The 20,659-nt window shown below is 37.6% G+C and overlaps 3 protein-coding genes across 3 annotated transcripts; 1 reads left to right on the top strand and 2 right to left on the bottom strand.

Moving 5' to 3' along the window:
• The first annotated feature begins 2,170 nt into the window (after positions 1-2,170).
• On the top strand, positions 2,171-8,719 carry vdac2 (voltage-dependent anion channel 2). The gene is made up of 9 exons (XM_044372872.1): positions 2,171-2,314; positions 3,485-3,556; positions 3,671-3,720; positions 4,509-4,661; positions 4,759-4,811; positions 6,505-6,732; positions 7,701-7,851; positions 7,944-8,001; positions 8,329-8,719. Exons 2-9 carry the CDS (start codon positions 3,490-3,492, stop codon positions 8,418-8,420), a joined length of 852 nt encoding a protein of 283 aa, XP_044228807.1. The 5' UTR covers positions 2,171-2,314; positions 3,485-3,489; the 3' UTR covers positions 8,421-8,719.
• A 56-nt stretch (positions 8,720-8,775) lies between these two features.
• Positions 8,776-14,491, bottom strand: LOC122997001 (neurofilament light polypeptide). Its single transcript, XM_044372871.1, has 3 exons — positions 13,390-14,491; positions 13,166-13,290; positions 8,776-12,373 (listed from the first exon to the last, which is right to left on the bottom strand). The coding sequence occupies exons 1-3, from the start codon at positions 14,329-14,331 to the stop codon at positions 11,038-11,040; spliced, it is 2,403 nt and encodes an 800-aa protein (XP_044228806.1). The 5' UTR covers positions 14,332-14,491; the 3' UTR covers positions 8,776-11,037.
• Positions 14,492-16,647: 2,156 nt separating this feature from the next.
• comtd1 (catechol-O-methyltransferase domain containing 1) lies at positions 16,648-19,916 on the bottom strand. Its single transcript, XM_044373311.1, has 7 exons — positions 19,773-19,916; positions 19,565-19,683; positions 18,261-18,366; positions 17,817-17,935; positions 17,292-17,346; positions 17,065-17,198; positions 16,648-16,977 (listed from the first exon to the last, which is right to left on the bottom strand). The coding sequence occupies exons 1-7, from the start codon at positions 19,825-19,827 to the stop codon at positions 16,825-16,827; spliced, it is 741 nt and encodes a 246-aa protein (XP_044229246.1). The 5' UTR covers positions 19,828-19,916; the 3' UTR covers positions 16,648-16,824.
• Positions 19,917-20,659: the final 743 nt, after the last annotated feature.

Here is a 20,659-nt window from a genome sequence, read left to right as displayed (position 1 = left end):
CAAAAAACAAAGAATCTTAGCAATAAATATTACTGATCAGATGGATAAAGAAATAAAAGATAAAGACATTTGGTTGGCTGAAGGGGAAGTGACATATACTGTACTGTTAAGCACAAGACCAAAACTTCAGGCCAGGTAAGGGACTATATGAAAATTATTTGTGTGGGGAAGGGGGGCTGAACCTTCTTTCTTTGGACCCTCCTCTTGACTCAGAAGAAATATTTTACTGTCCCTTTGCAGAACAGTATACAGTAGGCCGCAGAACTACAACTGCAGATCACACCAGAATTTCCTCATGGACACAGGCAACTGGGATAATGAGGGGCTGCAGCATTCCCTAAAATCAGGCATGAGCTTTCATACTTATTTATTTACAATTGTGTAGAGCTGCAACGATGAGTTGATTAATCGATTAACTGCCAACTATTAAATTAATCGACAACTATTTTGATAATCAATCAACAATTAATTGTTTCTGTCTAAATTATCTGATTCCAGCTTCTCAAATATGAATATTTTCTGGTTTCTTTAGTGTTCTGTGATGGTAAAACTGCATATCTTTGGATTGTTGGGCTTTGGGAAATAGTGATCGACATTTTTCACCATTTTTGTGACATTTTTTGGACCAAACAACTAATCAATTAATCAAGAAAACAATCGACAGATTAATCAACAATGAAAATAATCATTAGTTGCAGCGCTACAGTTGTGCACACATCAGTTACAGTTGATCCAAATTGATTTACCTGGCAAGTTTTTTTTTTTCTTGTTGCAACATAGGAACAGAACAGTACAAACATACAGGTAGACAAAAGGTTCAACATTGCATGAAACAAGAGTCACAGAAACAAAAGAGTCAGATATAAATATCAAAACAAGCATACAAACAAAAATAAAACAAACAGGCAATAGATTTGTAAAACTTAATAAAAGCAGCAAGTGGATGAAAAGTGGGAAAACAAACAAACAAAAAGAAAGCACATACGTATGAGGCAAAAATCAGATATGTCATAATACAACATTAGTCATTCATGGAGAAAAATAAACCATATGAGTCCGGCATGGACTTAAGATAAGACTTTACTGAACCCCAGTGGGGAAATTCACATGTTACACCAATGGAGAAAACAAGGAAACAGATAAAAACCAGAAGTTATAAATGCAAACAAAATAAGAAGTCAAGTAAATGGAATTCAATCTATATACATTATAAATATTATAATACTTAGGCTATGTGCAGCAGTAATTGTTCTGGTAGGTGTAGCTGTAGTTATATATTTATATGTTATAAAGGTGAGGTAGTGAATACAAAATATGAATGAAATATGCAGCAGTGTTATCTACAAAGGCCAGCTATATTTCTACTTATTGTATATTACTATTTATTGGGCCTTCACAGCTGTTTTATCCTGTTGTCACAGTTCTCCTGTTCTCACAGTCTGATGGCAGTGGGACTTCTTATTTTTAAGAAATTTAACAGTGGTGAGTAAGGAATCTATTTCTGCTAAGAAATGAGGTATGTTTGGTACACATGTCAGTACTCTTTGGCTGTGTAAAAAAAAAAAGAACAAAGACATTAACTACATTATCAAGTATTAGATTGTAAATGTGTATGTGCAATGAGAGATATATAAATATTCTAAATAAGTAGAAAAATAAATGATGATGATAATAATAATAATAATAATAATAATAATAATAATAATAATAATAATAATAATAATAATAAATAAATTAATTGAATAAATAAAAATCTCAAGGTCAGACATTAGTAAAGAGCAATTGACCTGACTTCAGGGGGTTTCATCAAATTCTGTCATATTCTCAGAACCTGTCGCTTTTTTATTATTTATAAGAGAGTTAAGCATTGAGTTCAATTCACTCAAAAAAAGAGGGACAGAGGGTTGTGAAAAAAAACTTCTGTTTATGAATAAAGACAAAAAAAAAGAGAAAAAAAACTATATAGTTTACAGATTTGTTACTCATGTTGTCATAGTAACTAATTATTTATTTAAGAGTAAAACGGTGGTGGAAGCTATTTCAATCAGACTAAAATGTCATTGTTATTTTACACTGATATCTTATTGCTCATCCTGACGTCTAGTCATGCACTGTGTGACGTAAAAGTCTTTCTACTCAGGCACAGCCTTGAACGTCCCTGGTCCTCCGCCGGAGATGTGATAGGTCTGGACTTCGTTGCGGTGCAGTCTCCTTCAGCTCGCCCTCCAACCGGTGACGCCTCCCTCGGCCGTGCGGTGTGAGGAACATCTCTAATAAAGTCGCTTTTCGTGTACCTCTAGCCCTTCTTCTACCGGTAAGAGACGTATTTTAACCTTTTTGACACTGTTAATCCACTTAATTATGCGAGAAACCGGCGATTTAGCTTTGCTTTACACACACCGGTACTCTGCAGGCTAGCAAGTTAGCTGAGCTAGCTATACTCGGCACGCTGCGTCTGACACATCTCATGATAAAAAACAGGGCAGCTTTGCGTTGTGTTACATGTATCATGTTGCTGAAGTAGTGGCGTATGTTCTGCAGAGATACCCCAAAGAAAAAAAATGTTAATTTTCTTGTATAATGTCAGCGAATATTATGTTATCCTCCCTACGGCCTAGTTAACAGGAGTGTGAGTGAGCACAGATAATTAACACATCCTGCTAATTGGCACCGGCATGTGCCTCGCCACGCCTGGCCGTGCAGGCCAACTAATGTGGAGAAGTTAAATAAGAAGAAGCAGGCCCTGACCTAGGTACACCAGTGCGGCAAAATGGCTCCTCTACCTCGGTAACCTTGTTCACAGGCTGTCAGGCACTTGTGCTGCTGTTACTACCTGGAGCTCTGTAATACTGGCGTGAAATGCAAAGTGAAACCAACACTGTCAAATAAGACTTCGAAAGTGGACTGATTAACACTTGTACCCTCAGATTGTTAAATTGATCCATATAGGAGAGAAGAGTTTGATGTGCAGTAGAGGATGTATTTTCCATAGTTTTGCAGTAAAAGCTGACTAGTACAGGAGATGCAGGCCAGTCTGTGCAGTGAGGAAGGCCCGTGTGTCCAGTCATCCACAGGGCAGCAGCCTCGTATAGGTTGTAAATGTCAAACCCTATAATGCAAGGCCTAACTGTCTGCTCAGCAGTTGTGGCAACTGTAGGAGGACCATATACTGTTGCAGTTAACATGTGAATCAGTTTTCTTTTTCTTTAGGATAAATGCATCAGCTATATTAGCAAGAATTCACACACTACCTTTACTGCTGTTCACTATAATCTCTTTTGCTATAATTTATTTCTTTTCGTCATGCAAAAACACTCACCCATTCAGATATCTCACTATTTTCTACTGACAGAACTTGCAATTGCAGCTGTTAAAATATCACCATGTCATTATTATTTTTTCTTTAAAAATGTACACAGTCTAGTGGAAATACATTTTAAATCAGGAGAATAATCACAATTTATTATTTTTCTTCTGTCTACAGAAACGATGGCTGTGCCTCCCTCATATGCTGATCTGGGCAAGTCTGCCAAGGACATCTTCAACAAAGGCTATGGTATGGTTTCTCACAGTTTGACCGCAGTGATGTTAAAATGTCTGTACTGCCAAGTCTAGTTGATATTGTAGAGTAGCTCTGAAATAATTTGAGCAAAATATTTCTTTCTTTCAGGATTTGGCTTGGTGAAGCTTGATGTCAAGACGAAGTCAGACAGTGGAGTGGTAAGATAATTTCTCTGAAAAATACAAAACTAGAACTTAATCTATAATCATTAAAGTGTTGAAACTGCACATTAAAGTCACATAAGATGATGTAGGTTTTTCATTAGGTGACAAAAATTTGTTTGACACTTCTGTGTGATGGCTCTGTTTTGAAAAGATTTACTTTTTTTTTACTATGGCATTGTCAGCCATAAAGGTAGCAAGTCATTACCCAGAACAATGGAGTTCAGCCTCACGAACGTGTCAGACCTAATATCTAACAAAACCCAGCCATGTTAATTTTAAGGGCTGCAAATTAAGATTATTTTCATTATCAGTTAATCTATTGACATCTTCATGATTATCTGTTTTGTCTATAAAATATGATGGAGTGAAAAATATCCATCACAATTTGTTGTGTACAAAGTATAGAAGTGTAAAGCCTCACATTTGAGAAGCTGGAACCTGCAACTGTTATGATTTGTTGCCTGATGAATTAAGTAATCCATTATAGATAGTGTTGTAAGTAGTTAGTTGATGAATCATCCCAGTGCTATAGATTACAGGCAATAATATTTGTTTTTAACTTTAAGGGAATACATTCTTTTTGTGATTTTCTGTCATTTATATACTGTTATGTCAGATGTCCATGTTAAACATGGTCAAACCTCAAAACCTTAAGGTGAAAGCTCCAAAAGACAAAGGCCCAGGTTTTAATCTGCCCTGAACACTTTGTTTCCAATGTTTCTTTGTAACTTGTCTTTACATTTTTCTTGTCATTGTCATTTCTCTAAAATTGTCTCCTGCAGGAATTCAAAACATCTGGTTCCTCCAACACTGATACCAGCAAAGTTGCAGGCAGCCTGGAAACTAAATACAAGAGGTCAGAATATGGCCTGACCTTCACTGAGAAGTGGAACACTGACAACACCCTGGGAACAGAAATCACAGTTGAAGATCAAGTGAGGAAAATATTCAAACATTTTCAACATAATAGCCAAAATTGTCTTCACAACATTTTCTTTCTTATGTCAAATGGTTTGTAATTGATTCTCACAGATTGCCAAGGGACTGAAGTTGACTTTTGACACAACCTTCTCACCGAACACTGGGTAAGATGATTTGTTACATAAAACATGAGATTTACTTCTAAGAATACACTGCAAATGTTTGATGAAAATTTAATTTGAACTCACTGGTCAACATACTTAAAGGACCAGTGTGTAGGATTTAGGAGCATCTAGTGGTGAGGTTGCAGATTGCAACCAACTGAATCCCCCCCCCCCGTAGGAAAACCTACGGTGGATGTGAAAAAGGTGAAAGGCCTTCTCTAGAGTCAGTGTTTGGTTTGTCTGTTGTGCGTTGTAGAAACATGGTGGCCTCCATGGAAGGGGACCCACTCCCTATTTAGATATAAAGAGCTCATTGTAAGCTAACGAAAACTCAACGATTCCTATTTTTTAAGGGATTATACACTAATTAAAACATATGAATATTATATTCCATTTCTGCCAAGTTCGTTCCACTGGATGCCACTTAATTCTACACACTGCACCTTTAACAAATGTAGTTTACTCTGGCTGCTGCCTCTCTACAAGACTAGTAGTGGCAACCTGATCTGTGCTGCACATGCTTCTGACAAGTGTCGTTGCAGGCCATCTGACCCCTGTCCCCATATGGAGCAACTCTGTTGTAATACATGACTATGATTTGCTGTCATGTTTTTCACCTTTGTTTACTTGAGTTATTACAGTTTTTTTCTTGGAGGAATAGAAATCTGCCTTACTAGCGTGCCCACATGCTCAGGCAATCCTGTGTATTTTGCTTTCTGTGAGGTGTAAATCACTTGAGGAGTATGGCACACAGCCTATAGGAAGCTTGTCCTCATGTTGACTGCGGGGTGGTTTGTGAGGGTGGAGTTATGTGACTACATTGAGACAGCATGTTCGAAGCTACAATGTCATGCTAAGACTGGGAAATAAAACACCAGCATCAAGCCAAATGCTGGTTAAAAATAAAAAAAAAAAAAAAAAAGAGATTCTCATCGTGGTGGTTACTCAAGCTGACAGCTGGTAGAGAGCCAAGGTGTGGAATTATCTCGGGGATCGTAAAACCTTGGCTGTAGACTATATGTTATCTCATACTGACTGAATTGCAATCAGGTGATTTACAGTCACAATTTGGATTTGGAGCATTGAGATCATTTGTGTTTTTATTGCATTTACGTAAGATGTTTCGCAAAAGATTTTTTTATATACATTTCCACCAGGTAACCTGTCAAGATTTGTCCATTTAAAGGCCTTGTAGTTGCATGTTAAATGGACTAATGGCATACTGAAGGAAATGTAACTTATCCCTTGTACAAATTATTTTTTTAATAGCTAACCTGACTTGTTCGGGATTAGGGCTGCAGCAACAATTATTTTTGTTATTAAGTAATCTGCTGACTATTTCCTCGATTATTCGTTTGTTCTATAAAATGTTTAAAAATAGTGAAATATGACTATATAATTTTCCAGAGTCCAAGGTGTGACTTCTTCAAATATATTTTTTGTCCAATAAACAGCCCAAAACCCAAAGATATTCAGTTTACTGTCATTTGACAAAGAAACGCATTCTTCACATTTGAGAAGCTGAAACCAGCGAATATTTGACATATTTTGCTTAAAAAATGACTCAAACAATTAATCAATTATCAAAATACTTGCAGATTAATTTTCTGTCAATTGATTAATTGACTAATTGTTGCAGCTCTAAACGAGCTTTCACTTTACGATTGACCAAAGCCATATTTGTCATCAACAGCAAGAAGAGCGGCAAAGTTAAGACCGCCTACAAGCGCGAGTATGTTAACCTGGGCTGTGATGTCGACTTTGACTTCGCTGGCCCCACCATCCACGGAGCTGCTGTCGTCGGCTACGAGGGTTGGCTCGCCGGTTACCAGATGACCTTTGACACTGCCAAATCCAAGATGACCCAGAACAACTTTGCTATTGGCTACAAGACAGGAGACTTCCAGTTGCATACCAATGTGTAAGTAGAAAACTTTCCAAATAAAGTTTGGATTTGTACCATCTAGTTGCACCTTTTCAGGATGAAACATTCAGTTCAGTAATACAGAGGCACAAACCTAAATTTAAACTTGATCTAGAAACTCCTTTATAATCTACAAATACCTATACATGTGATGTATTGTACAGTGCCTGAAGTTACCAAAAACATGAGGTAACATGGTATTTTTATATTCAAATGTATCAAAGGCCACGAAGAAGAAGAATGAAACGACCAAAACCTAATTAAAAAAAAAACAAATACACAAATCTCAGGTTGCTAAGGTGACGCATTCCCCATTGTGACTCAAAGATCAAACAATCATAGGACCTTTTTAACATCCGGAAGCAAAAATGCCGCAGAGCAGCTTCTTCTTGTTCAACATAGAATTTGTTTACTTGTGCCAAATGCTCATAAAACATGAATACAGGTGAGAGAATACAATAGCTTTAGCTTAGTTATGTGCACCAAACTGAATAAATAAGGCAACCCAATAAATAATAGGGCCTGCATTTTATTGTATGTCTGTAATTAAGCCAGAGGGAAGGCAATGGACACATTTAAACATTGTACTGTACCAGTAAAATGTGCGGTGTTATTCTGTCACTGACACTTGACAGTTTATTTGCACAAACTTGCCTGTTGCTGAGCTCAAAAAAATGTCAGCAATGGAACAATCGTGTTTTCTAAGGCCAGTTTTTGTAGCTATTGATTACTGACTTAAAAGTGCAATTCAAATGTGTTTGTCATTGTTAGCAAAATCCAGCAGAATGGCAGGTTGTTTTTTTTGTTTTTTTCAGATTTCATACGCAGCCCGGGGAAGAGCAATATTCTTCAAATAAAACTAAACAGCTATTGAAGACTGCAATAAAAACCTGTTTAGTCAGAAATCCCATTGTTTGTGTTTCTTGTTGTGTGAAATCTCTCTCTGTCTCTTATGATCTTTAAAGCAACGACGGATCTGAGTTTGGAGGCTCCATTTACCAGAAGGTGAGCGACAAGCTGGAGACAGCAGTCAACCTGGCATGGACCGCTGGTAGCAACAGCACACGCTTCGGCATCGCAGCCAAATACCAGCTGGACAAGGATGCCTCTGTCAGCGTAAGTAGTGCAGCCAAGACTTCAAGTGGATGAGGCCAAAGAAGAATGTACTGTAAATTGTCAACAACTGACTGTCATGTTTTTTTCCATAGGCTAAAGTGAACAACAATAGCCTTGTTGGTGTTGGATACACCCAGACTCTTAGACCAGGTAAGTTGGGTTTTACAGGTTAATGGAAAGCTTAAGGATGTTTACAAAATGTGTCAGTTAACAGAAGTTCTACAGTTATATACCTCTGTTTTTAGTTGATTTCCTGTATCACAACTGTAGGCTCTACACTAGTCTTCCCACACAGCAGTTCACTTTTGAGCAGATGGTCTATAAATGACTTGACCTAGAATAGAGTCATTTATAGCAACACTAAACAGCCTACGTTTCCAGCTAGCTCTCATTCTCAGAAATCCAACCTGTGTTTGAGAATAGTAATGTTTTGTTTACACATGTAATGGCTAATGTCGGTTCCTCTTTCCTGCGCAGGTGTGAAACTCACCCTGTCTGGCCTGGTCGACGGCAAGAACATCAATGCTGGAGGCCACAAGCTGGGTCTGGGCTTGGAACTGGAAGCCTAAACTTTCGTCATACTGCAAGGGACTAGGGAATATCAGAAGAATCTGGCCTTAAAATGTATTTCCAACCAGCAAGGGGATATCTTGGAGAGATTGGTTCAAAGGCTACAACAACAAACTGAGTACCACCTTAAGTTGGTGCTTTTGTCATTGGTATATTTTACCTCTGTTGCTTTTTACTTTGTAGTTGCATCTATTCAGGAGTCAGTGGGTGGCATATTATTTATAAATCATGTCGTTGTTCCTGTCCAGCACTGCCATAATAATAATGAAATCAATACAATCCCATTGCCTGTCATCAACTCTGTGTGGCTTTATTGTGATAATCCCAGACACTCCGTTTTTTTTTCATCAGTTGACGGTTTTGTGTGGTGAGCGTTGTCCTACCTTCTCTCTGACTTTTACAATCACTGATCATCTGATATTCCTTTGTCATCCAAACAGTTTTCATTTGCAAACCTCGTGAAGTACACTAGACTATTTGTGCTATTATTTAAAAACTGCTGCAACCTTCCTGTTCATGCACACAAGGACAAGCTAAAGCTCTGTTATGTTTTGTTTTGTGTCGGCCATCGGGGTTTGTGATGTTCTGTTAAAGCTGTACACGTGACCTTCCCTTAAACTGGGCAGTTTTTGGGTTGCTTAAAGTTTGGTCTGTAAGTTTGAGAGGAACCCATACACTTGGCCGACCAAGCAGAATTAGTTTTGTTCATTCTGTACTAACAGACAACTGGGGGCACATAATTATTGTTCACAGAAATGCCAAACTATCATGTCCGGAAGAGGTGTAACCAAGAGTTACATGTGTGCACTCTCAAAAGTGCTTCCCTGTGCTGGGCGGAGACAGAGCCCACAGGAAGTCTTGGAGGTCCTTATGTGTATGTATAAATTTTCAATAAAGACTTTGAACTCCATAAATGTATTTTTATTATGTGGTGATGCAGTGCAACTAACAACTAGACATGTAATGACTTGCTTGGTTCATCACATGTATGTGTCAGTGTGTTTGTTGGTACATGTCAAGAGTTCACATTGCAAACACATCTAACATGCTTAACTACTTCATAATGAAAACAGATTTCATTTAAAAATCTGTTTTCAGCATAAAATGTTCTCAGTATATCTCATTTTTTCACACATTTTGTGTAATAATTAGAAATGTTACACTGTCCCATAGTGACAGAGTTTCTGTGATCTTTTAAAAAAAATAGTCAAATTTGTTTGTACAGATGGTTGACAAATTGAAGGAGAAACAAAAATGAAGTCTCTTAGCAAACAGCTTCAGTGGAACTGTACTAAGAGGCCCCATTCTTCCTCGTATAGTTTTGATGATGATGGTGATGAAGAGTAATGTTTAACATTCTGTCCAAAATATCCCACAAATGATAAACTCAGTTGAGATCTGGTGACTGTGAAGGTCACAGCATATGATTCACATCTTTTTCATACTCAACAAACCATTCAGTGACCCCTCTTGCTGTGTGTGGAATTTGTTCTTACTTAAATTTGGCACTTATCTTGTATGTTTCAATTATTGATTCATATTTTTATAGTGGCCCCACTGACAGCAATCACAGCTTGTCACATCCTTCCTTGCGTATCCTCTCCAGTTCTGTCAAAACTGATACTCTGAGGTTGTTTAGGTCTTTAAATTGGGGTTGAATCACGGGGCTTTGACTGTCAAGAATTCTCAGAAACTTGCTTTGAAGCCAATCAAGCAATGTTCTGACATGTAGATCAGGTGTTAGAAGTTATTTTTGGCAAAAAGATGTATAATAATTCCACCGCCCCCACTGAGATTATGCATAATGTTGGTGTACTGACTTTTAATGCAGTTGTCAAACTTTTGTGATTTGTGTGGAATAGCATTACCTTTGGCTCGTGTTAAATTATTATTATTATAATTGATTCAGTGATCTGATATGGATGTACAGCATTTGTTTTATTTAGAAGACAAACTATCAGCAGTTCAGTTAGTCTCAAGATTTGATGAATGGAGGTTATTTGGATACAGAGTCATGAGGGTAAGAGATGCTGGTATTGACTTTGATAGAAAGTTAAAACCGCAAAACTGCAGTAAGTGGACTTATATATTGATATCAGTTGAGTTATCCATGCCAGAAACATGAGCAAGTTTTATTCACATTATAACTGTGTGAGGTGCGATCAACAAAATATGTAGAATCACAGAATCATTTGATATTGCGTTTATTTGTCAGCACATACCAAAGCAAATAAATATAGATGCAAATTCAAAATTCACCCTGCATCTTTTACTCTCGTAATTGCAATAGTTGAAGTAGTGAGTCAAAAGATTTGAATACATGACAAGATTTAAAGTTCAAGGGCAAAGCTGTTGCAAACGTTAGAAGAATCATGCTCTCTTCTGTTGAAATGGTCTTTCTAAAGAGAAGAGCTTTCCCTTCACTTGGCTCTGCTGATGACTTGACTTTGATTGGATCAGATGTAACCTGTAACTCAGCTGCAATGGTTAAGCTGTTAAGCTGTGTTTAGCTTCACTATTTGATATTTGATATATGTCCCTCAACTGTCATATATGTCATATGAGGTGGAAATGATCCTTGCTTCTTCAAATATCCTTCTGTTTGATATTTTCTTCTTATTTCTCTGACTTCTCAGTTTCACCTTGGGGATCATTTATGTTCTCTGAGCCTTCAAACTGCTTTGATTTCTGAACCTGGCTGCTCTCGGTCGCCCTCTGATGTAACTCTTTGACTTCTGCAGTTACAGTTGTCTTTTCCTTTGGCAACATAGTTTGGACTGTTTGGATTTTGTCACCACTGTCTGGCTTTTGATCGCCCACTTCAGGAAGACTTTTTACATCAGATTTAAGCAATGGCTCTTTATCTTGGCCCTTACTGCCATCATCCCTGGCATCTTGAATGCTTTTTGCAAGTTTATCCTGATCTTTTAGAGGTTCAGATTGACTGTTTTCCTTTGGCTCTGAATGACTGTGTTCCTTTCCCTCACTCTTTGGTAGTATATTTGAGGTTTTTTGAGCCTTATTTTTTGAAAGATCCTCAGTCTCTGCGGTCAAAGTGCTCTTTGGCTCTGCTGTAAAATCTGTGGTTTTCTCAACTGTTTCTGAAGCCAAAGTGTGAGCCTTATCTTTCACTTGAACACTGCTGCTTTGCTCTTGAATTTTGTCTGATTCCTTAGACTCTTTGATCGAAGTCTTATCAACATGCTTCTTCGCTTGAGCTGGGGTCAGACTATCTTTTAGATCAGCCTTCTCAGCGTCTTTTTCATCATCCTCAGATTTTTTCAGAAGTTTTTCCTCCACAGGGACCTCTAGTTTTAAATCCTCTGGTTTTGAAGGGAAATCTTTCTGAACTGTTTGCACTCTTGCTGCATCTTCTTTCTCTTCTTTTGTGTTTTCAGCTACTTTTTCATATTGCTCATTTTCTTTTGTATTATGGCTGTCAATTAACTCGACCTTGCTTTGAGTATTTTTATCTACACCATTGTCCTCATTGTCTGCTCCTGTTTCTTCTGACTCCTCTTTACTTTTGTCACCTTCATCATCCACCTCACCAGGACTCTCCCCATCCCCATTCACAACAATTTCCTCTGATTCTACGTGATTCTGCTGACTATCAGACACCTGCTCACCTCTGTCCTCTCCACCATCTTTATTATTATCCTTCTCTTCCTCGCTACCCCCTCTATCTCTTTTAGTACACTCCTGCTCATCTTTTCCCATTTCCGTCTCCTCTGATCCTGTCTCCTCAAATTCTGACATCTCAATTTCCCTGGTGGTCTCCGTTATGATCTCCTCTACAAACTTGTACTGGGGCTCTGCTCGCCTTTGTGGGCCTCCAGGCCGACTGAGGCAAGGGAGGGTATACACGGGCGACTGGTGGTAGATGTAGGGCAACGAGATCTGGGTGTCCGACATTGTGGACAGCCGAGCCTCTTCGCCACAGAGAAGTTTCCTGCAAGATAGGAGATTGTTACAATATTTATTTTGATCCTTATTAATGAAAATACTTGAGACAAGGAGACATGGGTGACTTTTTCCTTATCTGAATCAAGGATGTTCAGATTGTAAAACCCTTTGAGGCAAATTTGTGATTTTGATTTAGGGCTATTTAAATAGAATTCAGATGATATATTAGTATATTTTTGGTTTTTGCAATTACGATTCCCATAGTGCAACACTGTAGTTATTTGCACCAGAACCTTCCACCAGTACCTTGTGGATTGTATTGTACTTTAAATGTTGAATGGGCGGCTGTGGCTCAGAAGGTAGAGCAAGGTCATCCACTAATTGAAAGATTGGTGGTTCAATCCCCAGCTCCTCCAGTCCCAAGTGTCCTTGGGCTGGATACTGAACCCCAAATTGGTGTGTGTGTGTGTTTGTGTATGTGTGTGTGTGTACATGTGTGTGTGGATGTGCATTAGGTTAGATCCTGATAAGCAGGTTGACACCTCTGCCATCAGCATATGAATGTGTGTGTGAATAGGTGAATGTTGTCATGTATTGTAAAGCACTTTGATTGGTCAGAAGACTAGAAAGGTGCTATATAATTGCAGTCCACTAACCATTAAACACACAATTTATGATAGTCTGTATACCTAGATGATGACAGTGAAAGCAGAAGTGGAAATGTCTGTGCAACAAGGAAATTTATGGAAAACTGATATTTTTTCACCCCAAAAATGTTTCCCATACCAACTGTTGAAGAGTGCCTGGGCCTACTGTATCTGGATTTAGTGCAGCTTACCTGTAAGACAGTATCTCCACATCCAAAGCCATCTTCACATTTAACAGGTCCTGGTACTCCCGCAAATAACCAGACATATCAAATTTGCAATTTATGAGCTCATTTTCAAGTTCTTTGATTGTGTTCTGGAGCAAGAGAGGAGAGAACATTTGTTACTGGATACGATATGCAGGTCTGAACACTGAAATAACTTTTTTTTTTTAATCCACTCTATCTAGTGTTACCTGGTATTGAATTATTTCTTCTTTGTGGCGATCCTGGACGTCATGAAGTTGCTTTTCCATTGCTTCCCTGGTGCCTTTAGCGCAGTCCAGTTCGATGTTCTTGGCCTGCAGGAGCTTCCTGTACTCCTGAATCTCTTGCTGGGTCGCTTTTAACGCCTCTCTCTTGGTCTCGGCTTCTTCGGTTAATTTTGCAAACTGAGATCGGAAAGTTTCTCCTGCTTGCTGGACGTCGGACACGGCATGACCTTCCAGTTGTGCCCTGATGTCCCGAAGTGCCGCAGTGACGCCAGGGCTGCCAAATTCGTGCGCCCTGACGGTCACCTGCGCATTTTGGATTTGGTCAAACATCACTTTCACCTCGGCCTCATGGTTTGTCTTCAGAAAGTAGATTTCATCCACGAGAGACTGCGCTTTCTTGTCAAGCTGTAGTTTGGCCTGATACGCGTCACTGATGTCCTTCTTCAGGACCATAATATTGCTCTCTGCGTCTGATCTGCTGCGCGCCTCCTTTTCATGTTTTCTTCTCAACTTGGACAATTCTTCCTCCAAATTCTGATGTTCTATTTCAATCTGATGCTTCTGGTGTGTAATGTCCTGGATCAGCTCTCTCAATTTGCCGAGCTCTGGTCCATACTCCTGCTCCAAACAAGATGCGGGTTTTGCTTTCCCTTTGATCTCCTCGATTTCACTCTCCAGCAGGTGATTGTGGTGCTCCAGCTGGTGCACCTTCTCTATGAATCCAGCAAGACGGTCGTTCAAGCCATGCAGCAATTCTTTCTCGTTGAACTTTCCAGATAACGGGCTGCTCAAATCCATACCTGCGGATGTCCCCCTAATCATGACACCGGTATCGAATTCCAGGTTTTTTGATTTATATTGTAAATACTCAGATTGAGTTTTTCTCTGCGGAAAGTCGAATCTGTTCTCCATGCTGTGACTCATGCTGTGTGCTGCTGTGGGAATGTCTGCAGATTCGCTCCATGCGGACTTTTTATACCCGTCGCCATCTGCTCGGTATGCAGAACGGAGCTGTCCGCGGTGCTGAAAAGGTGTAGCATCAGCTGCTGGTTTAATGAGAGCTTACACTACGTTTTGTCGCAGACAGCAGTGACGTAGATGAGCTGGCTGTATGTCAACAATTATCAATTAACTCTCTCTGTATTATTATTATAACAATGTGTGACATGTGTTTTAATTGTTATTAAACCCCTTTTCTAATACTAGACCACAGTCAACCCGTTTTAGTGCTTTTAGCAGATGACGTCATTTTCTCATTCAAATCCTTCTTCTTCTTCTTCTTCTTCTTCTTCTTCTTCTTCTTCTTCTTCTTCTTCTTCGATTTTCTCCCCTCCAAAGTTTTTCACAATAATTCTTTGTTTTCAGTAGTGAAATGTAACTAAGTACATTTACTCCTGTACTGTGCTTTGTTTTTATAAAACTGAGGTAGTTGTTACTTACTTACATTATATGCTACTTTATTTCTACCCCGCTACATTTTGGAGGGAAATACTGTACTTTTTACTCCACTACATTTATACACCCACTGGCCACTTTATTAGGAACACCTGTGCAATCTAATGCAATCCAAAAGCTCTGCCATAAATTCTACATTTATGAAGTTTATACATTTTCAGTTTCTTTTGACATTGTCAGAAAGGTGATAATTCTACTTAATGTTTATTACTGAGCTTGTAGTAGGTGATGGTGGTGGTATACTACAGTGCATTATATTGAAAAGTGTTCCTAATATTTTGCCCTCCTCATGTATGTTAATGGAGTGGACAAAATATTAGGAACACTGTTCAATATAATGCACTCCAGTACACCACCACCACCCACTACAACCTTAATAATAAACATAAAGCAGAATTATCACTTTTCAGACAATGTCAGCAAAAACTGAAAATGTATAAGCTTTGTAAATGTACAATTTATGGCAGAGCTGTTGTATTGGATTGCACAGGTGAACCTAATAAAGTGGCTGGTGAGTGTATTACAGCTAGAGTGGCTAGTTACTTTGCATTTTCAGGTTTTACATGCAAACAGCTTAAAATATGATGCATTATTGAGTAAAGAACCAAACTTTATGTAGTAAAAATGAGCTCTTTTTTGACCAACTACAATGTTATAATGCTGTTTACATATTAGTGCATCAGCAATAATAATTCAATAAAATTATGTATAATGTAAAACACTGACAGGGGCTGTTCTGCACAATCAGTACTTTTACCTTTGATACTTTTACTTTTAGTACATTTTGCTGATAATACTTTTGTGCTGACTTAACTTTAGAATGCAGTACTTTCACTTGTCATAGAGTATTGCTACTTTTATTTTAATTAAATGATCTAAATACTTCTTCCACCACATTTGTTTATCTTCTAATTTAATGCTAGCATGTATATTCTGTAATTTTCAATTAATTTAAGAACATTGGTATAACACATGAAATATGATTGTTATTCAAGATTTTACTGTCTAACTGCACTGTGTAATGTTCTCTGATTACATGGTCTTTGAAAGCATAAAATTATGCTTCATTTTGCTCTACTGCTAATTACACTTGTAAATCAAAACTTACATTTCATACAACACTCATGTTGTGAAGGCTTTCTATGTGTATTTACATGTGTCTGTACTAATAAACTGTAACACCTCAGGCCAGTGTAGACTTGAATCATGCCCTTGTTTTTAAAGACATGGACTCCTTGAATGTGAGCTGCTTGCCTTCAGCTAGTAATAGAGCAAGAATGTAAAACATCCTTGCCATAGTGTAATTCAAGTGGAATGTTACAGTATTTCAGACCCAGCTGTAAAATGGTACATAAAAAGCATAATGTATATTAAAAACTAAAGATCACAACAATTAAAAACACTCAACTGTGAAATAACATATGCAAAGGCTTCTGTGTTCATCTTCCTATAAAGAGCTTAACTGTAGCGTCTTTACAAGATTTAGTCTTGAGTTGTTTTCAGCTTTATTCCCCATACATCATATTTGTTTTTTGATGTGTGAGATGTTGTGGTTACAGTAATGGAGCCACAAAAAGAGCTGATCATATCAGCCTGTAAACAAAATGAGATGTTTCATGTTCTGTTACAATAACAAGAAAACTACTATTTTTTATGTTTATCTGATCCTGAGATGCACAGGTATTTATTGATTTGGGGCATTTTTGATGCTTGAAATGGTATATTTGTTTTATTTAGCACTTTTATGATTGCTGTCCTTGTGAAGACATTCAACACAGTGATAAGAGGAAGCTGTTTTAATGTTTAATCTGCAGTTGAAAAAGCATTCCTTGGATGATTGTTGTAGCTGACAAAAAATACAGAAGGCAATGTAATCCACATATGACATTCTAAGCTTATATTCAATATCAAAACTAATGCACCATTATAACAAACATGTAACTTTTTTTTAATCTTGTGATTTTAGCGTTTAATGGCTATGGTCAGCCCATCACCCACAGTGAGCATGCTCAGATCAATCCTCTCGTCCTTGTGCAGCTTCTTATTGAGTGCATCCAGAGCCTGGGAGGTGTGGTCATCAGCAGCAGGATTCACAACCTTTCCGCTCCACAGCACCTTCAAACAGTAACAGAGCAGTCAAACACCTCTGAATAACACAGCATATGTTCTCTAACACAACCTACCTGTGTGAGGTGTACTTACATTGTCAATTGCAATAATACCCCCTTTTCGTATGAGCTCAAGGGACTTCTCATAGTAGTTGTCATAGTTCAATTTATCAGCATCGATGAACACAAAGTCATATGTTCCAGCTTCGCCGGCTGCAATCAGTTCATCTGATGACAGGAGATGATAATTAAATTGCAAAAATGAGTGAGTCAATTTCTTTTTAATCAGAAATCATGACTGAGATTTATAAAAGCACTTACTCAGTGTGTCCAATGCAGGTTGCTGCCGTATGTCTATCTTACTTTCAACCCCAGCCTATACAAAAGGTTACATTGTGTGAATAGAGTGTTGTGCAAGGTTTTTAAGTAGTTTTTCTTTTTTTCTTAATTGTTTTTTTAAAGGATGTTAGGTAAGGCAAAAACTGATTGATTGATTGATTGCTTGGCTTTGCATCTTTACGTGACTGAGCAGACACCTTTTTACTCTCAGGCTCACAGCATTGAAGACATACTGACAGAAGGTGGATATACAGTATGCTGTCTGCAGCACAATTTTGCTCTGACAGAAGCAACAATCAATCAAATGTTGTGTAAGTACAAAGAACTGGAAATTATTTAGTTGTGTAATATATTTATTATGGAGTTTTTCAAGATTTCTTGAACAAATCGAAATTTTAACAAACAAGTTTTAACAATTTTAACATCTTAACATATTTTCTTTTTTCTTGTGTAGACAACTTTTTAATGGATGATTGAATATATGTCAATCTTTGTACTTTTTCTCACCTCTTTAAAAAATGGTTTGGCAATGTCGATATAGGTCTCTGATATTTCACAAGCCACCACATGTCCACTCTCTGGCATGGCCAAAGCCATGCTCAGTGCATTATACCCCGTGTACATCCCTGCAGAATAAATACAGTATTAATCACTTTAGATTCATAGTTTTAGTCATTTAAAGATGGTTAAAAAATTAGAGAAGTTTCTATGGGAGCAGGGAAAAGCTGTAAATTTCAAAGAGAGACTAAATAGAATCAGATCATTGCCTTTCAGGGTGAAACATTTCAGTGCTATAAAGTCAGTGGTATTTAATTTTTTTTCAACATTACGTAATCAGCAGTGGTTTAATTTCACAATTATATGGTTGCTTCTAAATTTCCAGTTATGTCAGCTTTTCTTTACTGCTACTGTTTTCCATTCAATGTGTGTGTGTGCCTGACATAGTCTTACCAATTTCAATAGCTTTAGTTGCATTGATGAGTCTAATAAGATTTGCCATTAACTGGGCCTGTTCAATGGCAACCATCATTCTATTCCACTCATCCTCAAGGGTTCTCTAAAATGAAAATTAACAATCATGTAAAATATATCATTATATTCTATCGCGAAAGGGATAAACAACATATTTCTCTTGGTACTGGAGGTGATCTCGTCATGGAGCTGTGTAGTCTCCTCTGGCACTGTTGTGCCCTCTAGTGGCCAAAGATTGTACTGCTACTCAGGCTCTGAAATCATGTATTGTAGTAATTATATATTCCTGATAAGTTAGTAGCTGTATAAAAAGTAAAGACTTAAAAAATTACACAAAAGCAGAAACAAAAGCAAAACTAGAAACTAAATAAATGCAGATGTCTACAAATGTTTAATACAGTGGCAGTGAGATCCAGAGTTTAGAAGTTACAATTTTAAAGTAGGGCCTGATCAATGCTGGATTTTTGGGGCCGATGCCAATACCAATATTAGGGAGTAAAAAAATTCTGATATTGACATATCAGCCGATAATCTTATATATGCATAAATATAAATACACATTTTTTGCAATGATCCCTCAAATGTGAATGTGACAAAGATATGTAATGGGGGCAGTATATTTTACAATTTAACAGTAAACTTTATTGTATAAAATGACATCAGTGCACTGAAACGGTAAACTTCACTGGGAATTTAATAATTGTAAATTACTATAAATAAAAAAACATATGTACATATATATTAAGCTTGACTTAAGAAAAAGGATCAAATATACATAAGATGCTGCTTAAATAACTTAAAAAAACAAAGCATTTTTAAAATATTGGCTCATATCAGACAACATATATGCTGATACCAATATATCTGTAATAGGCCGATATCGGCCAATAATATCAGCTGACCAATATATTGGTCAGGTTCTACTCAAAAGGCACAATCACCTTTGGTTTGTAACCTTCATCTCTGACCTAAATCTTTCTGGTTGCTTCAGCATGTTGCTTAACGTTGGCAAGTACCTGACCATACTAAGCCAAAGGTAATCGAAAGAATCCTACAATGAATTTAAAATTTGACCAGGAACACATGGGTTCATTTGTTTAAATCTTTCAGAAGCAGAGCAGCATTATTCTGAACCACTTGCAAAAAGTCCAGCTGTATTGCTGCGGCAAGTAAAAAAGCAATGTTACAACAATTAATGTGATATGAAAGTGTTTAAATTATCATCTCCACCTCCAAATGAGACACAAATATATGACAGCTTGCTGGTTCTTTATATCCCTTACCAGTTTGAGTTTGGTGAGGACTGGATGCTCCCTCAGTGAGTTGTTAACAACATACTGCAGCAGGACATCGTCCTTTCCATCGCTGTGGCTCTTCCCAATAACCGCAGACTTTCCCACACCTGACCGACAAGAAACAGAATACTATTACAAGAAATCTCTGTCACCTACCAGATTATACACAGAACTTCATCCATGCATCATCTCATACCTGTTAGTACAACAGCAAGTCCAAAGCAAAAGAGCATTTTAATATCTGCAGCCATTGCTCTGCTCTGGGTTTAGTTAAAGAAAAAGTTGAATGGTTGGTTGTTTGAGCCCAGTGAATCTCTCTCTCTGAGTGTCAGCTCTATTTGTACTGGAAGGGACATCAAACAGTCTGTGTTTGTTGTACTTAACCTTTGAATGGGAGGCTAAACCTCTTGATTTTTTAATCATCTTGCAAAGATAGGGACTTCTTTTAAGTTGATTTCTTTAGGAATTTGGAGAAGTTAAAAAACAAAATACATCTATGCAAGTGTTAAAATTTAGTTACAATAAGTTTAAATAGATGAAAATCACAGTAGAGTTCTCTGGGAAAAGTCTTTAAAAAATCTGCAGATTGTCTGTTGGTTATTTTGCAATCCAAACAAGCACATGTTCCAACTATTTTATCTGTGTGTGTTGTTCTGACACACTTCCTGAGTATACACTATTTACTAAGTACTGTATATCAGTGCAGTTCATTTGTCATGTGTTTCAAATTTTCATGTATTTAACAAGGCAGCATTTCCCTCACTGTGAAAATTCCACCATACTTGGTCATTTGCAAGTTTATCCAGCTGCAGTTTGTTTTTAAATGTGATCATAAAAAAGAAAAAAAATAACAAACTGCAACCAGGAACCTGAGAGAATAAGCTAGCAGCTGTGCTTTCAAAGAAGCTGGAAACTTGAAAGAGGTTTTGTTTGATGTCAGATGAGCTACAGCACTGTGAGTATAAGTGGATAATAACTCTGAAGGGCTTTCTTCAAAGTGGTAAAAATAGCACAATTTTACTTTTGAATGATTTCAACTCAATGAAGCAAGACTACCACACTCTTTCTCTGTTCATAAAAGCT

Source organism: Thunnus albacares, chromosome 14 (genome assembly GCF_914725855.1).
Source record: "Thunnus albacares chromosome 14, fThuAlb1.1, whole genome shotgun sequence".
Taxonomy (NCBI): domain Eukaryota; kingdom Metazoa; phylum Chordata; class Actinopteri; order Scombriformes; family Scombridae; genus Thunnus; species Thunnus albacares.
This window is presented reverse-complemented; position numbering and strand designations above follow the sequence as displayed.